The 16,863-nt window shown below is 52.4% G+C and overlaps 1 protein-coding gene across 1 annotated transcript; it reads left to right on the top strand.

The window, feature by feature from the left end:
- The first annotated feature begins 322 nt into the window (after positions 1-322).
- Positions 323-12,829, top strand: SH3BP5L (SH3 binding domain protein 5 like). The gene is made up of 7 exons (XM_080803492.1): positions 323-412; positions 880-1,492; positions 7,377-7,439; positions 7,601-7,729; positions 9,307-9,468; positions 10,205-10,378; positions 10,918-12,829. Exons 2-7 carry the CDS (start codon positions 1,310-1,312, stop codon positions 11,362-11,364), a joined length of 1,158 nt encoding a protein of 385 aa, XP_080659618.1. The 5' UTR covers positions 323-412; positions 880-1,309; the 3' UTR covers positions 11,365-12,829.
- Positions 12,830-16,863: the final 4,034 nt, after the last annotated feature.

Raw genomic sequence — 16,863 nt, 5'->3', positions numbered from 1 at the left:
GAATGTCCGATCTTCGTTTTATTTCTACTCCTTCCCCATCCACCAGGGACTCTCGACTGCTATCCCAGATCCGGCGTTTCTCAGCACAACATGCTAATGTTTCCATTTCATTCAGCCGGGGTGCAGGATGGGCTAGAGGCAATGTACGGCGGCGACCATGAGCGCCGCAGGACGCCATTTTGTACGGAGACCAAAGGCCCGGCGGGGACGAGATGCTGGGGTGTCCAGACGAGGCCGCGCGAACCAGAGCGCGTGTGGGGAGGGGCTAAAGGGAGGGGGGCGGGGGTTAGCGGATGATGTATTTCCGCTTCCTCTCGGCCCCGTCGCATTTGGTTGGACGGGCTTGTTGCGGGGAGGGAGGGGGAAGATTGTTTGCAGTGGAGGAGCTCAGTGTACGGGAAGGTAAACTGAGGTAAGGTTCGGCCGTGTGTGTGGGGGCCTGGTGGCTTTGCACCCGGCTGTGTAAGAGGACTGGGGCAGGGTCTTCGGGATTTGAGGGAGCGAGTGGGGTTGGGAGCGGGAGGCGCAGGCTGTCCTCAGGTTTGAAGAGAGGAGGTGGGGCGGGGCTTGGGGGGGGGTTACTGGGGGAATTGCAGAGCCCGGGTCCGGGGTGGGGTGGAGTAGGGGCGGGCTGAAGGAAGGGGGGTGTGGAGAGAGGACGGGAGCTCGGAGGGAAGTCGGGGAGGGGCTGGGACGCGGGAGGTGTCGGACCTCTAGCCCTTGAGGGCCGGGGAAAGTAGTCGCGCCGGGGTCTGCTCAGGATGTGGGAGTCTGTGAGGACAAGCGTGCCGTTCCCGGGGGGCCGAGGGTGCGGACGGAGCTGGTGGCCCAAGTGTGTTCTGACGCTGCCCGTGCACTTGGCCTTTGTTTCCCCCGCAGCTCCCCCGAGACCGGCACCCCGCAGCCTCGGTTCGGGCCCAGCCTCGTCTCTCCAGCTGCCGCCACAGCCTGGAGGCGCCTGCCTCCGCCCTCCCGAATGGTGCTACTCCTCGCAGGCCTCGGCCCGGGATCCAGACCCCCTTTGCCCCCTGCCTCGGAGCGGCTGCTCCGGGTCTCCCCCGGTGGACTGCTCGTGGCGGGCAGGGAAGAACTTTTCCACAGACAAGGCTATCGCTGCAGAAGCGCCTCTGACGCCTTGACTCTCGGCCTCTAAGCCGGTGTGGGGGTGTCCCTCTGTTCCCTCTTCCACCCGCCGAGAGGAGAATCCCTTCTTCTTGCAGCCCAGAGCCCGGGAGGTCCCAAGCTGGGGCCCTGGTCCCAGCATGTCAGTCCTTTCTTGTGCATAGGGCTGTGCCCTCTCCCCGTTAGCATGGCCGAATTCAGGCCGGCGCCAGGGGGGCGGGAGACCCCTCAGGGGGAGCTTCGGGCCGAGGTGGTAGAGGATGAAGCCCCGCGGAGCCCGGTCGCGGAGGAGCCCGGGAGAGGCGGCAGCCACGGCAGCGAGGCCAAACTGTCTCCCAGGGAAGAGGAAGAGCTGGATCCTCGGATACAGGTGAGAAGACGCAGGGCGCCCAGATTCCAGCTCTCCGGAGGAGCTGTCCGATGAGCGACGGGTCAGACTGACCCCCTGTCCCGTGCCCTGTGCACTGGGGCAGGAAAGGGAGGCAGGCTTATCAGCAGGTCGTTGCAGGACGGCGTGGCCGGTGCTGAGAGCGCTGTGTGTGATGCCAGGGCAGAGAGGGCCCGACCGCGCGAAGCCGCAGACCGGCCTCAGATGCAGGGCCTCCTCTGGGTCAGCGGAGACGAGGACTCTTGTTCTCCTTTCCAGACAAGTGAAGGGACTCTCAGCTCAGAGATGCGCTGTGCAACGCGGTGGTTTTGGGATTGGGAGGCAGTTTCGTATCTTCCCTTCTCTCCTTTCCATATCAGCGCCTCCCCAGGGACGGTCGCAATTGTAAACGGTTGGACATGTCACATTCTGCAGTGGATCCACAGAGGGAGGCCTCCAGGGAAGTTCTTATGTGTTTAGGGAGTGGTCGTGAGCCATGGTCAGTCCTTAATAACACAGATTCCCAGTTCTGAGGATGCTGGTTACAACCAATGAACAGAGAAGCCGATTTATTACCTTGGAGTATCGACAGGCTAGTAGTTGTTAGGATGGGCAGATCTTTGAAGGGGACCTCGGATCCGTGGGGGAAGAGGACAGCCACGGGTGTGGATGAGATGCTTGGTCAGCGGAGGTGGGACTGTAGTGTTTCCGAGCAATGACTGGGAAAGCTGCTTGGGTGGGTGAAGGCAGGAGGTTCCCGTGTGTTGGGGGCTGAGTCTGCTGTAGGGTCTGGCAGCATCTCCAAAATTCGGATGTAGAGGTGACTCACACCTGTAGATGAGCAAGAGCGTCTCAGGGCTTGCATTCCTGGGCTTCTCTGCCAACAGGATTTTATTAGGTTGTTTCTGTGAGTCAAGAAGAAATAAAATCTGATCCTAGTATCCTCCTGCCGTATTGCTGGGGGTTCCCTGGAGGTGGGGACAGGAAGCTGTGTCCACGCTTACACTGGAGCTGTGGTGAGCCGTTTGTTTACTGGCGTGAGCCAGTAATTTATTTCTGCCATGTCTCATGGGTGTCGCATTGAAAACAGCTCAGTTTCTCCTGCTAATTCCACAGATTCGTCGTCTACTGAGGAAGTAAGTTGTAGGGAAAAATGCGTTGGGCCGAGATTGGAGCAACCTCCAGCCCCCTGCTTTGTGATTCTCATGCGAGTTATGTAATCTCTGAGCTTCACCTCTTTCCTCTGTAAAGTGAGGAGTTGGTGGAGCTGATTGGCTCAGCTCCTCGCTCTGCTCTGCCGTGGTCCTGATTCTTGTCTCTCACAACTCTTCTGCTTATCTCTCAGTGAAAGTTCGTAGGTAGTACTTTGGGAAAGAGACCTCTCTCTGTTCTGTGGGGAGGACGGCTGGGTGATGCGCTTCATGCATCTCCTTCCAGTGCTCCTTGCTCTGCTCCAGGGGAGAATCTGCTGTGGGTGGTTTCTTTGCTCAGTCTCTCCTGCTCCTGTGTGTTTTTCCAGTGCCCACACAGGCAAAGGCCGCAGCACGAAGAGGCACTCTCACGTTGTGCTGTTCAATAAAGTAGCTGTTAGCCGCATGTGGCTACTTCAGTAAGATCAATTAAAATTAAATAAAAAATAGAATTGCAGTTCTCCAGCTGCCCTTGGTATTGCAGAGGTAGAACAGTTTTCCACCATCAGAGTCCTACTGGATGAGGGTCGGAGAGTACCACGAAGGCATAAGATTTGCCTTGAATCCAGGGAGCTCACAGTGTTACCGGAGCGAGAGGGACAGGCAGACCGTAGTCTCTCTTGCTAAACAGGGAGGCACATTGTGGAATGGTGTGGGTCATGTATGGAGGGAAGGTTTTGTTGTAGGGGCCTCTACCTTGGATGGCACACTTGTGGCTGGGCCAGTGCTCTGCCCTTAGCTGGGCTTTTGCATCTTCTTGCCATGTGGGAGAGGTAGCCTGATGTGAGGGGCACTTCTCACAGAGAAAGCTGGTAGCATTCAGCCCTTCTGCGTTTGGAAGATATTGGGACATGTGTCATGTGAGCTCCCTCTTGGTGTTGACAGTACACAAGACCATGTTATTCGGGAGTAACTGTCTCAGTGCGTTAAATGGATTCTCAGTGTATTTTGTGGGTCTCCACTAACAGACCTGTCATAATCCACCAGCAGGTTTTAAAAAGACCTGTCCCTGAGCCATGCCCAGAAATGTGAATTCTGGTGTTGGTGGGGTGAGAAGTGGATCTGACATGCAGCCTACATGTCTCTGCTGAGCCAGGGGATATCCCAAAGTCTAGGGACTCTGTTCAGTTATTTTCTGAAACTCCCAGAAATGGTCACTCTTAAGGCAAGGCTCTTATTCCTGTGGGGAGTAGGGTTTCTTGGCGGGCAGTTTGTGTCGCTGTTGTCTGGTGGGATGCCTCTGGAAGTTGGAGGGAAGCCAGCTGGAGGCCAGCTCTAGGCCTGCCTGGAGTGTGCTGTCCCCCAGGGAAGGCCACTGGCTTTTTCTCTAGGCCTTGACCTCAGCATAGTTCTCTGAGGCCTTCAGTCTGGTACTTGGCTTTCTGCAAGGGTCCCCGTGGAGGGAAGAAATGAAGGAGGGTGGTGCTAGGATGGGTCTGTGTTTCTTCCCCTGCGACTTTCTCAGTTCTGTTTGTGATGGGCATGTTCATCCTCAGGTGAGTGGACATAGTCACTTACCTCCTCTGTAGGCTCTTCAGAGTGACTTTGTAACCTCTTCATCCTCCTCCCAAGTATCAGTTTAGCTCTCACAGGACAGTCAGATTTCCCCTATTTCTCAGTCCTTGGGCCATGCATCACCCTGGCTCTGTATCACCATGGGCTTAAGTGTTTCAGTGGCCTGCGCAAGGTGGTCAGGAGCATCTGTTGGCTGAGCACCCGTGCCTTTGACTCAGTGGCCTGGCATCTTTGGAATGTGCCCGGTGTGCCCCAGGAAGGTCACCCTCCCTGCCGGTTGCGGCCTCCCTGATGGATGATGTGTGCTGACTCAGACTTCATCGTGTTCAAATTCCGTTTCATCCGGGTGCCAGGAGTCCCTGGTGGAGCAGGCCAAAAGGAATGTGTTGCCAGCTTCCCCAAACAGAGCCCTGAGTGCTTGCACTGGGTCTGCCCCAGCCTGGTTGTCCACCCTGCCCTCTAGCCTGTTCTGTTCCCCGGTCTCCTGGTCCTGTTAGAAAGAGCTTTGCTACTAAGTGGTGGACCTCATCATCAAAAGATTTTAGTTGCTGGAAGTGCTGTGTGGCCACAAGTTCCCTTACAGGAAGATGTACCCACTCCTGCCCTTTGCCGGTAGCCGGAGCCCTTCACATCCTTTTCCCAGTGGGATGATTTATGGAGAGCCGTTCACTCCTGTGATGATCTTGTTAGGATCTAGGAGCATGCTGGGCCATGGAACTGAGTGGGATCCAGTATCAGACCTTGGTTTGCCCACGGGAATGTTGCAGGATGGCCTTTACTGACCTCCTCTGCTCCTCTAGACTCAGTTTATTGCCTCCTGAGGCCTGCATGTCCTTTTCCTACCAAGACTGTGGTTTTTCTAGGTGATTATACTCCTGTCTTCTCTGAGGCATCCATCCTAGGATGTCCTTAGTTCTAGGATGGTGGTCACAGTAGCGGGAAAGCCAAATTCCTCATCAGGTCCTAGGTCCAGTTTCAATTCTGCCCCTAATTCCCTGCTTCATTGTTTCCGATCTAGCAAATTTGAATGAGCTGAGAAAGCGTATTCTTGCAGGAGCTGCTGAAAGCACTGTTACCTTCTCTTCTGGATAGCCTGAAACCCGCTGCAGGCCTAATCAAGCTAGAGGAGAGTAGGCTCACGGTGGGAGAGGTTGCCTCTCATCCTGACAAGAACTGTGGTTTTTGAGGAATCTTTCCATCGACTGAAGGTGATGTCCTGGGTAGGAAAGTTCTGTGAAACTCAGAGCTGTGTGTGTCAGGTGGTGCTGGCTCTGCCCCTGGTCCTCTTCAGGGGTCCTTTGAGCCATGTCACCTGCTTGTAGTTCCATAGCATTTTGATGAGATCTTATGGTCACTGGGTTGTGTGACTAACGTGCACCAGCTTCTGGACCCATAGTGCCAGGGTGGGAGCCACATGCTGCTGGTCAGGTTGAGATGTGCCCTAAGACTCAAATGTACAAGGATTTCAAAGGCATAGATTGAAAGGAATGTAAAAATGTTTTATAATTTATGTTGATAACATGTTAAAATTTTAACATTTTGGGTATTTGGGATAAATGGAATGTATTGTTAACAACTTAACCTGTTTGCTTTTGCATTTTTTAAAAATGGTTGCCAGAAAACTAAAAATTCAGTGTGAGGCTCATGTATATATTTGTTGGATTGTTCTGCTCTGTAAAGTTTGGAGCCAAATTTATGGCCTTCTTTGAGGCAGGGCGTGCATTGTTGTTGGCGTGCATATTTCCCTATCCTTGTTCCTGGTTCTGTTATATGTTTCTTCCTTTCACTGTAATTTGGGCATATAATTTGGTTTCCTGGATTCTTAATTGCTGTCTCAAACCTTTTAGGGGTTGAGGAAAGGCATAGAAATAAAAAGACTAAAAGGGGATCATATACTGGGTTGTTGGAAGGGCCAGATGAGGTGTGTGGGGGCAGTGATGGCAGCATCACTCACTGCCAAGTGCAGGTCATGTCTGGGTCGTGGGCAGCAAGCAGACTCAGGCTGGGTTCCATCACTCTGTCCAGGGGCTGCAAGGCCCCTGGGAGAGGATCCTGTAGCTGAGTGTCAGGAATCTCACTGGGCATTGCTCTTTCTCAGGAGTGTCCTTGGCATGGTGGGCTCATGATTTCTCCCTGAGGTTCTCCCTCCCTCCCTGCCACAGACTCTGTTATGTGAGGACCTGGGGTCTCTGACAGCCCACTGCTCAGGCAGGCCTAGAAGCCTCTTGAGTCATGTGATACTCCCTAATTTTGACCTTACCTATCAGACTCATAATTCTGTGTCCTGCATTTGTCTGGTATCCTCCTTGTCCATGCCCACCTGGAATACTGCAGACAGCCTCTCCCTGGCTCTTGTAAACGTCCCTCGTATTGCTCAGATTTGCCTTCCTGAACCACAGACCAGGTGGTGCCATGCTCTGAAGGGCTTCCCCTGCCACTGGGAAAAGTTGTGGTATCCTTTCTGTATGTCCCAGCCTTGCTGGCTTCTTACTTGACAAGCTCCCTGCCCCAGGCACCTGTTCTCCTTCTGATTCTTGGCTCCTTCCTGTCACTGGTGGTTTTCTTTTCTCTGTATCCATCAAGACCCAGCCTAGGAGCAAGTACTTTGAGCATCTTGCCCTGGCCTTTCCTGCCGAGGCAGATGACCCTGCTGCCCCCACCATGCCCACCTCTTAGAGCTGCTTACACCGCTCAAGGCCTGTTGCTTGCTTACTGGGCCGAGAGTGGCCACCTCTTTGTTTTCTGAGTGCTGGGGTCTCAGCAATGCTGAGCTGTGATGCATATGTAGAAAACCTGTGATGGGTGAGTAGCGAGGGGTAGCGTTCTCTGACTTAGCTCCGCAGAGACCTCTGGCTGGAGTGTGAAGAGAAGGTGACACGATCTGATGAAGAGAGGGCAGGCTTGCTGCCATTTTGCTGCGGGTGCATGTGTGTTCCATTTGCTGAATGTTGATTTCCTCATTGTTAAAATGGGGGTTTAATGATCGGATGCAGAGATGAAGTTGGGGAGGATTGCAGGAGACTATGTTATTAGGTCTCCTTCAAGGAGCCATTCTGCAGAGCCTCCTGCATCTCTTCCCTTCTCTGGTCAGGTGGACTTTCCTCCTTGCACTGCCCTTCCAGCCCACGTGGTTTGCATGAGGCTACTTTCCACTGCTCTAATTTTTTGCCCCTCTCCGGCAGGAAGAGCTAGAGCATCTGAACCAGGCCAGCGAGGAGATCAACCAGGTGGAGCTGCAGCTGGATGTGAGTGTTGCTCCTTTTCCTCACACCCTTGGGCTGGTCTCGGAGGTGTCTCCTCTCCCTGTTCAATATGGCGGCAGGGAAGGGGCATGTATGAAGAGCGCGAGGGGCTGGGACCCACACATATGCCTTCCCTCTGCCCTGTGTCCCTATCCCTTTGCCAGGAGGCCAGGACCACCTATCGGAGGATCCTGCAGGAGTCAGCAAGGAAGCTCAACACACAGGGCTCCCACTTGGGGAGCTGCATCGAGAAGGCCCGGCCTTACTATGAGGCTCGGCGGCTTGCTAAGGAGGTATGGCCAGCCGGTGTGCATTCCAGAATGGCCGTGTGCAGAGCCCGGCCCTGGACTCTCCTGCCTCTGTGTGGGGTGTGAGACGGAACGTTTTCTCATATCTTTTTTATGTCTCTTCCCTTTGGTTCATTTCTCTTTCTTTGCTCACCCCGTCATTCCTTCCCCCTTTTCCTCCCCTCCTTTTTCTTTCTTTCTCCTTTCCTTTCCTTTCTCTCCCTTCCCCTTCCACTTCCCCATCCCTCCCCTTATTTTCTTTCTTTTCTTTCTTTCTGCACAAATACTGTGGGTTCATTATTGGAAGACTGTAATGTAACCGTAATTGTAAGACAAGAGGAAAACCAAAACCACCCCAAATCCTACCATGTGCATGTTTCATGTTTTTTGTACCTAGGATTTGTTTTGGTCAAGTATGGTAGGGTGGCAGACACAGAGACAGCTGCCTTGAAAGGAGAGTTTATTACTTAACATTTCCAAGAAGAAAGGACATGCCACACCATGTAGGGGATGGAAGGTACTAGAGGAAACCTTGGCTTAGAGCCTTTATTGTGCTTATAATGGGAAGGAATGGGTAAGGCCGGGTGGTAGGCAACCTTTAGCAAATTTAGAATTAGATAGCTCGAATAATCGTGGGCTCTGGGCTCTGGGGGTGGTCTCTGTGTTTTGGTGCCCGGCCCTGGGGTAACACAGGGCAGGGGAAATGCTGGTGTGTGAGAGTTAGATAAAGGGGGTGGTGGGATTTGGATTGGTTGGTTTGCATTTGAGAGGTGTGCTTATAGGGGAGTTTACTATTTTTAGGAGTTAGCTAGCCCTGGGAGGGCCACAAGGCCCCCAAGATTTCAAAGCATCAAAAAATATAGAAAATAAAAAACATACTTAATACAGCACAGATAACCCCTTAATTTTTGGGGCGGGGGTATATATTTTGCCAAAATGAGATGACATGGCATGTGCTATTTTTATTCCTTTATTTTACTTATATTATGATATGGTTCCATGTCAAAAAATATATACCCATGCTGTAATTTTTAAGAACTGCCTAATATTTCCTCCTTTTATTATTATTTTTCATTTAATCAGTTCCTTGTAACTGAAAACTTAGGTTGGTTTCCATTGTTTTCTGGTAAGCATGGCTGTGATGACTGTTTCTGAGTGCTTGTTTTCCTTCCTTCAGCTTGCCTGCTGGGCTGGAGTTGATGAAATCAGGGGTGTGTTTTCTGTAAGACTTGGTCTTTGTCACTAACCATCTTGCATCTAAAGTGGTGGGGATTTTTCTTTGTTCTCTGCAGGGCAGAAAAGGCCAGTGGCCTTTGCAAATGCCGATTTCACACACTCACCCTCTAGTGGCAGTATCATTTTCCAATCTTAGTTTCTACATTTCTTTATTTAAGTCATAGCCTTACAAAATACTCTTTATAGGTAAAATGTTACTTTTTTGGCCCTTACGCTCAGTGCAGTTTGGGAAGTGAAGCCGATACTGCAACCGGCCTTCCTCCTTCTCTTGTCCTCATCTAAGCGGGGTCTCCATGGGCGGGCGGGGGTCCTTGGGGCTCCCCATCCTGATGGCCCTCTCTTCCCAGGCCCAGCAAGAGACTCAGAAGGCAGCGCTGCGGTACGAGCGGGCCGTGAGCATGCACAATGCTGCCCGGGAGATGGTGTTTGTGGCTGAGCAGGGTGTCATGGCTGACAAGAACCGGCTAGACCCCACCTGGCAGGAGATGCTCAACCATGCCACCTGCAAGGTGAGCCAGGCTGTGTCAGCAGGTCTTCCCAGGTTCAGCTGCTTCCTTTGCTGTCCTTTCATCCCATCGCCCTCCTGCCTCCTCTCTCTCTTCTCCACTCAGGCCTTCCCTCAGCCTTGATTCTGTTTCAGGCCAAACCTCTTCCTTGCTCTCTGTCCTGTCTGGGCTTTGCTAGTGTACCTTTTGAAGTGTAGTTTGTGTATCATTTCTCAGCTACTCAAAGAGAGGGGGTTATGGGAGGATCCCTGGCGTCAGCTCCAGTCAGCCACCTTCACCTTGTGAAGATGTTAGTCCATTGGAGTTGTTACAGCAGAATCACATAGACTGGGTGGCGTTAGTGACAGTTTATTTCTTCCAGTTCTTCGGGCTAGGAAGTAGGAAGTCCAAGCTCAGGTGCAGGCCGATTTGGTATCTGGTGAGGGCCTGCTTCCTGATTCCTGGACAGCTGGAGGTCTTTTCAGTGTGGTGAAAAAGCTTTCACTGAGGTGGAAGGGATGAGTGGGAGCTCTCCAGGTCCAGAGCACTGATCACATTTAAACTGAGCCCCCAAACTCTCAGAGGGCCCACAGCCGATGCCATCACTTAGGGGTTAGGATTTCAACATAGGAATTTTGGGGGGATACAAACATTTAGTCTCTAGCAGCAAATGCCAGCTCCTGAAGGATGATCATATCTCAAGAGGCAAAAGCATGGGTCTTCGGTCAGTGACGGATGTCCTCTGCCCCATCTGGGCCAGGTGAATGAAGCAGAAGAGGAGCGGCTTCGTGGTGAGCGGGAGCATCAGCGGGTGACCCGGCTGTGCCAGCAGGCTGAAGCTCGGGTCCAGGCCCTGCAGAAGACGCTCCGGCGGGCCATTGGCAAGAGCCGCCCCTACTTCGAGCTCAAGGCCCAGTTCAGCCAGATTCTGGAGGTAGGGGAGGAGTGGGAGAGGGGGAGGGTCTGTGAACAGGCAGGAACGGGACAGGCATGGAGAGTGAGGGCAGTTAGAGGGGATGTTGGTGCCTCTCCGGGCCATCTGCCAGACCAGTGTGGTGGGACAGGTGGTAGGACAGGTGCTTAGAATGACCTACAGGAGTGGGAGTTGGGTTTGGAGGATGGGTGCTGGCAGAGAATGAAGTCGAAAGGAGGTAAGTGAGAGAAAGTGGGAATTGGGAAACCAGGGAGAATGGGGATCAGGAACTGGCCAGAAAGGGAAAGGGAACAGTGGGGAGAGGAGGAGTGGGTGGGAATGAGGACCTGGTGGGAAGGTCTTAGACGGTCAGGTTTAGGTGAGGAGCAGGGCAGGAAGGCTGGGGAAGAGGAATCCAAAGAGGAAGACCAAAGAGGGCTGGGCTGAGTGGAGTAGAGCCCTGCGGGTTTGTGTTGGGTGGTCTGGGAGAGGAGGCACTGTGCAGAGTGCTCAGGGGGCTCAGAGTGCTTGATCACCTCACTCTGTTCCTCCTTCCTCAGGAGCACAAGGCCAAGGTGACAGAGCTGGAGCAGCAGGTGGCCCAGGCCAAGACTCGCTATTCAGTTGCCCTGCGCAACCTGGAGCAGATCAGCGAGCAGATTCATGCTCGGCGCCGGGGCCAGCCCCCACATGCCCCAGGCCAGCGGCGCTCCTCCCCTGTGGGGGCAGAGGCTGGGCCTGATGGTGGGGAGGATGGGGACAGTGGGATCATTGAGGGGGCTGAAGGCGGGGGCCTGGAGGAGGGCAGTAGCCTGGGTCCTGGGGCTGCCCCCGACACAGACACGCTTAGCCTGCTGAGCCTGCGCACCGTGGCCTCGGACCTGCAGAAATGTGACTCTGTGGAGCACCTGCGGGGCCTCTCAGACCACACCAGTCTGGATGGCCAGGAGCTGGGTTCCCGGAGCGGGAGCCGTGGGGGCCGCCACCAGCGCAGCATCAGCCTGTAGTCCATGCTCAGGGTGGCTTGTCCTTTCACCACCACTGGCCCTTGTAGGGCCGGACAGGCTCCGTGCTTCCTCTCCTCAGGTCCTTGCTTCCCTTGGAGAGGTCAGGTTGGTCCTTGCCTCTGGTGGATTTCTCCCTGTCCCTGCCCTCCCAGCTCCCTCCTCGCAGGTGGCAGCTCTCTTTGCCTTACCCTTTCAGAAGGCTTTTCTCTGGCTCTCACGTTTGCCCTCTCCTGCTAGCTCCTCATGGTCTGATGCCCTTTGCTGCCCCCTTTCTGCTTTCCTTCCATCTGTCTGGTTTTCCCCTCAGGGAACTTGGTCTAGAAGGCACAGGGAAGCCCATTGGAGAAGGTGGGTGTGGGACCCAAGTCCTGGCATCTTGGCCCTAGCTCGAGGAAATAGGTGTTCCTTCCACCTCCCCATCTCCCGAGGTCTAGGGATGCTACAGAGCTCTTCTGGCAGCCCTGTGCCCTAGGCCTCTGTCCTGGTCTGCCCATATGGAACCTGAAATGCGCTGTAGGACTGTGTGCGTCTGGAAGACACTACTGATCCCTACAGTGCTCCCTCCTCATGACCTAAGCCACTTTGCTATGTGTGCCACAAAGCAGGACTCGAAGGGTACCAGTGTCAGAGAAGGTGAAACCCAACCCCACTGTCAACACAGAGGACACCACCCACTCCAGATAGGCTCCCGTGTGCATGGTGTTTTCCCCAGCTGGGCTGGGCTGTTAACATTGCTAAGGTGCTAGTGGGTCTCTAACAAGGGTCCATGTTGGCAGGTGGACATGTAATGAGGTCCTGATGGTTGAGCCTTGCCATTCCTGCTGCAGAGTTGGGTTTACTTTTTCTGGGTAGAGGATGTTGAGCTGAATCTCAGCACCCTCCTGCGGGGTGGAGTTAGGGAAATTGGTGCTCAGTTGCTCTCCCTCTCTCTCTCCCAAACCAAACAATACCTACTCCAGGATCCCTTAGGGAAATGCTCAAGTTTGGCTGCAGAGCCTTCTGTTGTAGGTAGGGGTTGCCCTGGGGTGAGGGGGCCCACCCTCCATGGGGAGCAACTCTGGGTGTTTGGTGGTGCTCCAGGCCCTATGGTGGGGAAGGTGGGGAAGCCACGCTAGATCTGGGTGCCTTGGGAGAACTGGTCCTTCCTCCTTTGCCGCCCTAAGAGGTCTGAGAGCTGGACTCTGGGCAGGACAGCTTGCGCCTAGGCCTTTGTGCTGCTGCCGTCACCTGGGAGGAGTGGGCTTTCATATGGAGGGTGTCTCCCTGTGCTAAGGCGGTCACTATGAGAACCACTGGGTTTGAGGTGGCCATGGGTGAAGGGAAGAAAGGGAGGGAGGACGTGGGCATGCGTGTGTGCATGTGCTGGGGGAGTGTGTGTGTGTGTGTGAGAGAGAGTGAGTGTGTGTGAGAGAGAAAAAAGGGTATGCCCCTGATTTTATTTAAATAAAATAGTTTATGTATCAGTAATGTTTGCTGTCCGTGTCAGGGGAGGGAGGAAGAGAAGGGCAGAGTGTGTTTGGGGGGGCTGTTGATGGGGGAGTCAGGGCAGGGGAGATGCCTCCTCTTCCCCCCTTTCAGGCAAGGAGGGGTCTGCAGGGTGGAGAGGACATTGTTCTAGTGGTCCAGAAAAGACAAAGGTGCCAGTCCTGGGTGTGTCTGCACTTGAGCATGAAGGAAAGGGAGGGACAAAAGTAGGGTTGTAGGAGACTTAAATTTCAGATAAGAGTTTTTGCCTCCTGCAGCTTTTAGGACATAATACTAAGTTTTTATGTTGTCTATCTAAAATTTAATGTAGATGAAAGGTGACACTCAAATCACGACTTGACCTGTTATGGGGTGCAAAGGATTTGAGTGTGTTTGGACCCACAGCCTGTGAAATATCTAGTGGAATCAGGTTGGGGTGGGATGAGAACTTCGGGAGCCATGGATGTGTAGAGTGAAAGCTTTGGATCAAGCGCCCTCAGCCCCAGCCCCAGAGGTGCGCCTACGTTTCAAGCCAGGTGAGGAGAAGGCACTGCCAGGGAGGAGGGCAGGAGACCCACTGGGAACTTGATGGGAAATGGTTGTCTTGAAGACCCTTGAGGGGAAGAGTGAAGGTCAGAATTTGGGATGGAAGGGCAGAGCAGTGACCCTGGTGATCTCAGATGGCGGATGGGCCATCAGGAGCCACTGTGTTTTGAACATGCACTGTTTACCCTTCGACAGGTACTGTCCAGGTGTGAGACTACCTTTCTCAACCTGGACTTTTTATTTTTATTAAACAGATTTATCTTTCTCATAGTTCCAGAGGATAAAAACCTGAGGTCAAGCCATGAGTAGGATTAATTCCTTCTGAGGGTTGTAAGGGAAGGATCTGTTCCAGGTCTCTCTCCTTAACGTGCAGATCTGTCTTCTCCCAGTGTCTTCATCTTCCCTGTGTACGAGTCTGTTCAGATTTTTCTCTTATAATGATACCAGTCATATAGGATCAGGGTTCACCCTAATGACCTCATTTTACTTTAATAACATCTGCAAGGACCCTATCTCCAAATACAGTCACATTCTGACTAGGTTACAGCTTCAGCATATGAATTCTGAGGGAGACACAATTCAGTCCATAACAGCACAAAAGCACGTCATCACAATAAACAATGTAAATGGTATCTGATCCTGTCTTTCCATTACAACATCACTGGATTTAATCTACCATTTTGCTTATTGGAATGCCCTTCAACTGACCTCTCTAGTTGAGAAATAAAGTGTAGTGAGGCAGATGGGTGCCAAAATATTCCCTTTATTACTGGAAAAGTTGTGATGAGAATACATGGCCTATGTCCTTGGGCAAGTAGGCTTTCTGAGAGGACACTCCAGGGTCATACTTCCTACCCAGTCCTGCAAGTCATTTGGTGTGGAAGAGCCCCAGAAAAGAGGGGCTGGCTGTGCCCACTCAGTTTCTCTTCAAATCACCTACTAGATAAGAATGGAGAGCTAGTAGGAGAGTTAAGAGCCAATGGTGCTGCTTCCATGTGGAAGAAAATAGCCATGGCAAATATGCCTCCCCCACCCCCCAACCCTATCCTAAGTGTCTTGTTGTCGCGGCCGGTGCGGCAAGGGTGTCAGGGCCAAGGGGCAAGGGAATGCTAAAGAAGACGAGAGGGACACCAGGATGATTATCCACAGAGTGCCACATAGCGTTTATTAGTTCATCTTTTGTAAGCTTACTTAGTCACAGCAATGTGACTTGACCTTGACTACCATCTCTGGGCTGCTGAGCTTGTGCTAAAAAGAGTGACCTGGTTCATAGTTGCATAGGATAAACACGGCTGTGTTACTGTAAGATAAACACAGTCGTGTTGCTGGCAATGCCAAACCGCAGACCTTGTTCGTCTGCCAATCGGGAAAAGATGCAGGCAGCCGTTTATAGACTGTGCACCTGATGCGGTGTCCTGGCTGAAGGGGCTCTGAGAGCCTTTGCTCAATCAGGTTGGTGACCTGAGAGCCTTTTGCTCGATCAGATTAACCCCTTTCAGGCGCAGGGCTCACCACATCTTGTACTTACCCACTGTGACTCGTGCCAGGATATGAATTTACCTGTTCCCACAGCAACCTTAGGAGGTAGGTAGCACCATGATTGTCTTTTCACAGATGCTAGTACAGGTGGAGATGCCCAATTTGCCCCCAGCCTTGTAGAAGGTAAAGGAGGCATTTGGACTTGAGTCCACAGGGACCAGGGGTGACAAAGTGGAGTGGGCAGAATCACCTCTCAAGAAGTGTTATTGGGGAGGGGAAGTGAGAAGTATCAGGAAGCTTGAGGAATTTTGTTTCGAAATGAGCAAGAGATGGTCAAACTGAGGGGCTGTCTGTCTCATTTCCCCCACTCCTGTACCATGTCAAAACACGACCGGTAATAATAATTTCTTCTAAGTTATGTCCTTCCCAAGTGAGAGGTTGGGCTTCAGTCTCGCCAGCACATAATACATGCCTGGCACTAAATGTTCAGTAAACACTTTTCCATTTCCCTCTTTTCCCCCAGTCCAAATCTATGCCAAGTTACGTTGTTAGACTGTTGCTAGGAGGTCAGCATTGTATCCACAGCCCTGTGATTATATCTCCATGTCTCTACGGGTCGTTCTCAAATTTCTCTAAGCTCCAACTTACTGTAAAATGAGAAAATCTGGGTGTACCTGACCCTATGCCAGGTCTGTGGGTGTCAGCCACAGTGATCCATATTAGCTTCCAGATGAAATGAGCTTCACATTAGGAGGCCTCCTTTGGTCTAGTGCTAGAGAAGGCGGCTTTTCTCTTTCTCTCCCTCCCCTTCCCCCCTTCCCCTTCCCCTTCTTTCTTTTTAAAATAAAGGTCCTGATGAAGTTTAGGTTTACCTCTTTGCCCGGTTGTAGTTTTGGTAGTCACCCTTCCCTTTTCCTCGTGTGCAGTGAAGACTGGCTTTTCCGGTTGTCATGGTCCCGCTCCGTCAGCAGAGGGCAGCAGCCACCAGAAAGTGAATGAATGGAGGGCAATCTGAGTTAGCGGGGTCCTGGTCCTCATTTTCCTGCAGGCCTATGAGGTTTGCCTCCTTCACACTTGGCAGATGGTCCTGGGAACCCGGAGGGGGTAGGAGATGGGGTGTATGCATTAGAGTGCAACCCTGTCTGTCCCCACGTGGTCTTGCATCCCTGATGTGCTTGGGATGGTCTGTTGTGTGTGGAAACTGCTTCAGGTTTGGGCAGCACCAGGTCATTTGAGGCCAGATGTTCTGTGCTTCTTGATGTCCTGTTCTCACAACTCACTTCCTTCTTTGTCCTGCTTAGTGCCTTGTCCCTCTACCCTTCCTCCACCTTCTTGCATATTCCCCTCTTGGGAAGTCCCTTTGGCTTCCCTCTACCACAACTCATAAGCCTTGGGCTTCCCCTTTGTCCACCGTTCATGAGCCCTGGGCTGCCATACAGCACCATACCCTGAATTAAGGGAAGCAGGGGACCATTTTGCTGACTGGCAAGAGTGTGTAGTTTGTTAAATATTTAGCAGTATCTTTTAGAGTTGCAAACACTGCGGTAGGGCTTGTTAGGAATACCAGAAAGTATAATAATCATGGGTTGGACATCCAGTTAAGGAACACAGGTGGATATAGGTAACAGGTCATACACGGTATTAAGCAAATAGGTGTTTATTTTATTTTATTTTTAAAGATTTATTTATTTAAAGAGTGGAGGGAGGGGCAGAGGAAGAGGGAGAGAGAATCTCAGGCACACTCCCCATTGAGCTTGGAGCCTGACTTGGGGCTCTAATCTTACGACCCTGAGATCATGACCTGAGCTGAAACCGAGAGTCTGATGCTTAACCGACTGAGCCACCCAGGTGTCCCAGACAAATAGATAAATTTAAGAGGGCTGTAGTTAAGGAGAGGTCTGGGAAGTTAAGAAAGAGAACAGAGGACTTTGAGCAGAGAACTACTCTCTGAACCTCTGGACCAGCCCCTGTCCTCAGACTGGAGAGGTGGTGGTAAGAATCCTCCCCTTG

Source organism: Martes martes (assembly GCF_963455335.1).
Source record: "Martes martes genome assembly, chromosome: 5".
Taxonomy (NCBI): domain Eukaryota; kingdom Metazoa; phylum Chordata; class Mammalia; order Carnivora; family Mustelidae; genus Martes; species Martes martes.
Note: the sequence above shows the minus strand (reverse complement) of the source record. Positions and strands in the feature narration are given on the sequence as shown.

Bases quoted from the DNA above. Each gene is read 5' to 3' on its own strand.
- SH3BP5L (XM_080803492.1), top strand. From the start codon at position 1,310: ATGGCCGAATTCAGGCCGGCGCCAGGGGGGCGGGAGACCCCTCAGGGG. The intron at 7,440-7,600 runs GTGAGTGTTGCT...TCCCTTTGCCAG, and splicing joins AGGTGGAGCTGCAGCTGGAT to GAGGCCAGGACCACCTATCG. The intron at 7,730-9,306 runs GTATGGCCAGCC...CTCTCTTCCCAG, and splicing joins CTCGGCGGCTTGCTAAGGAG to GCCCAGCAAGAGACTCAGAA.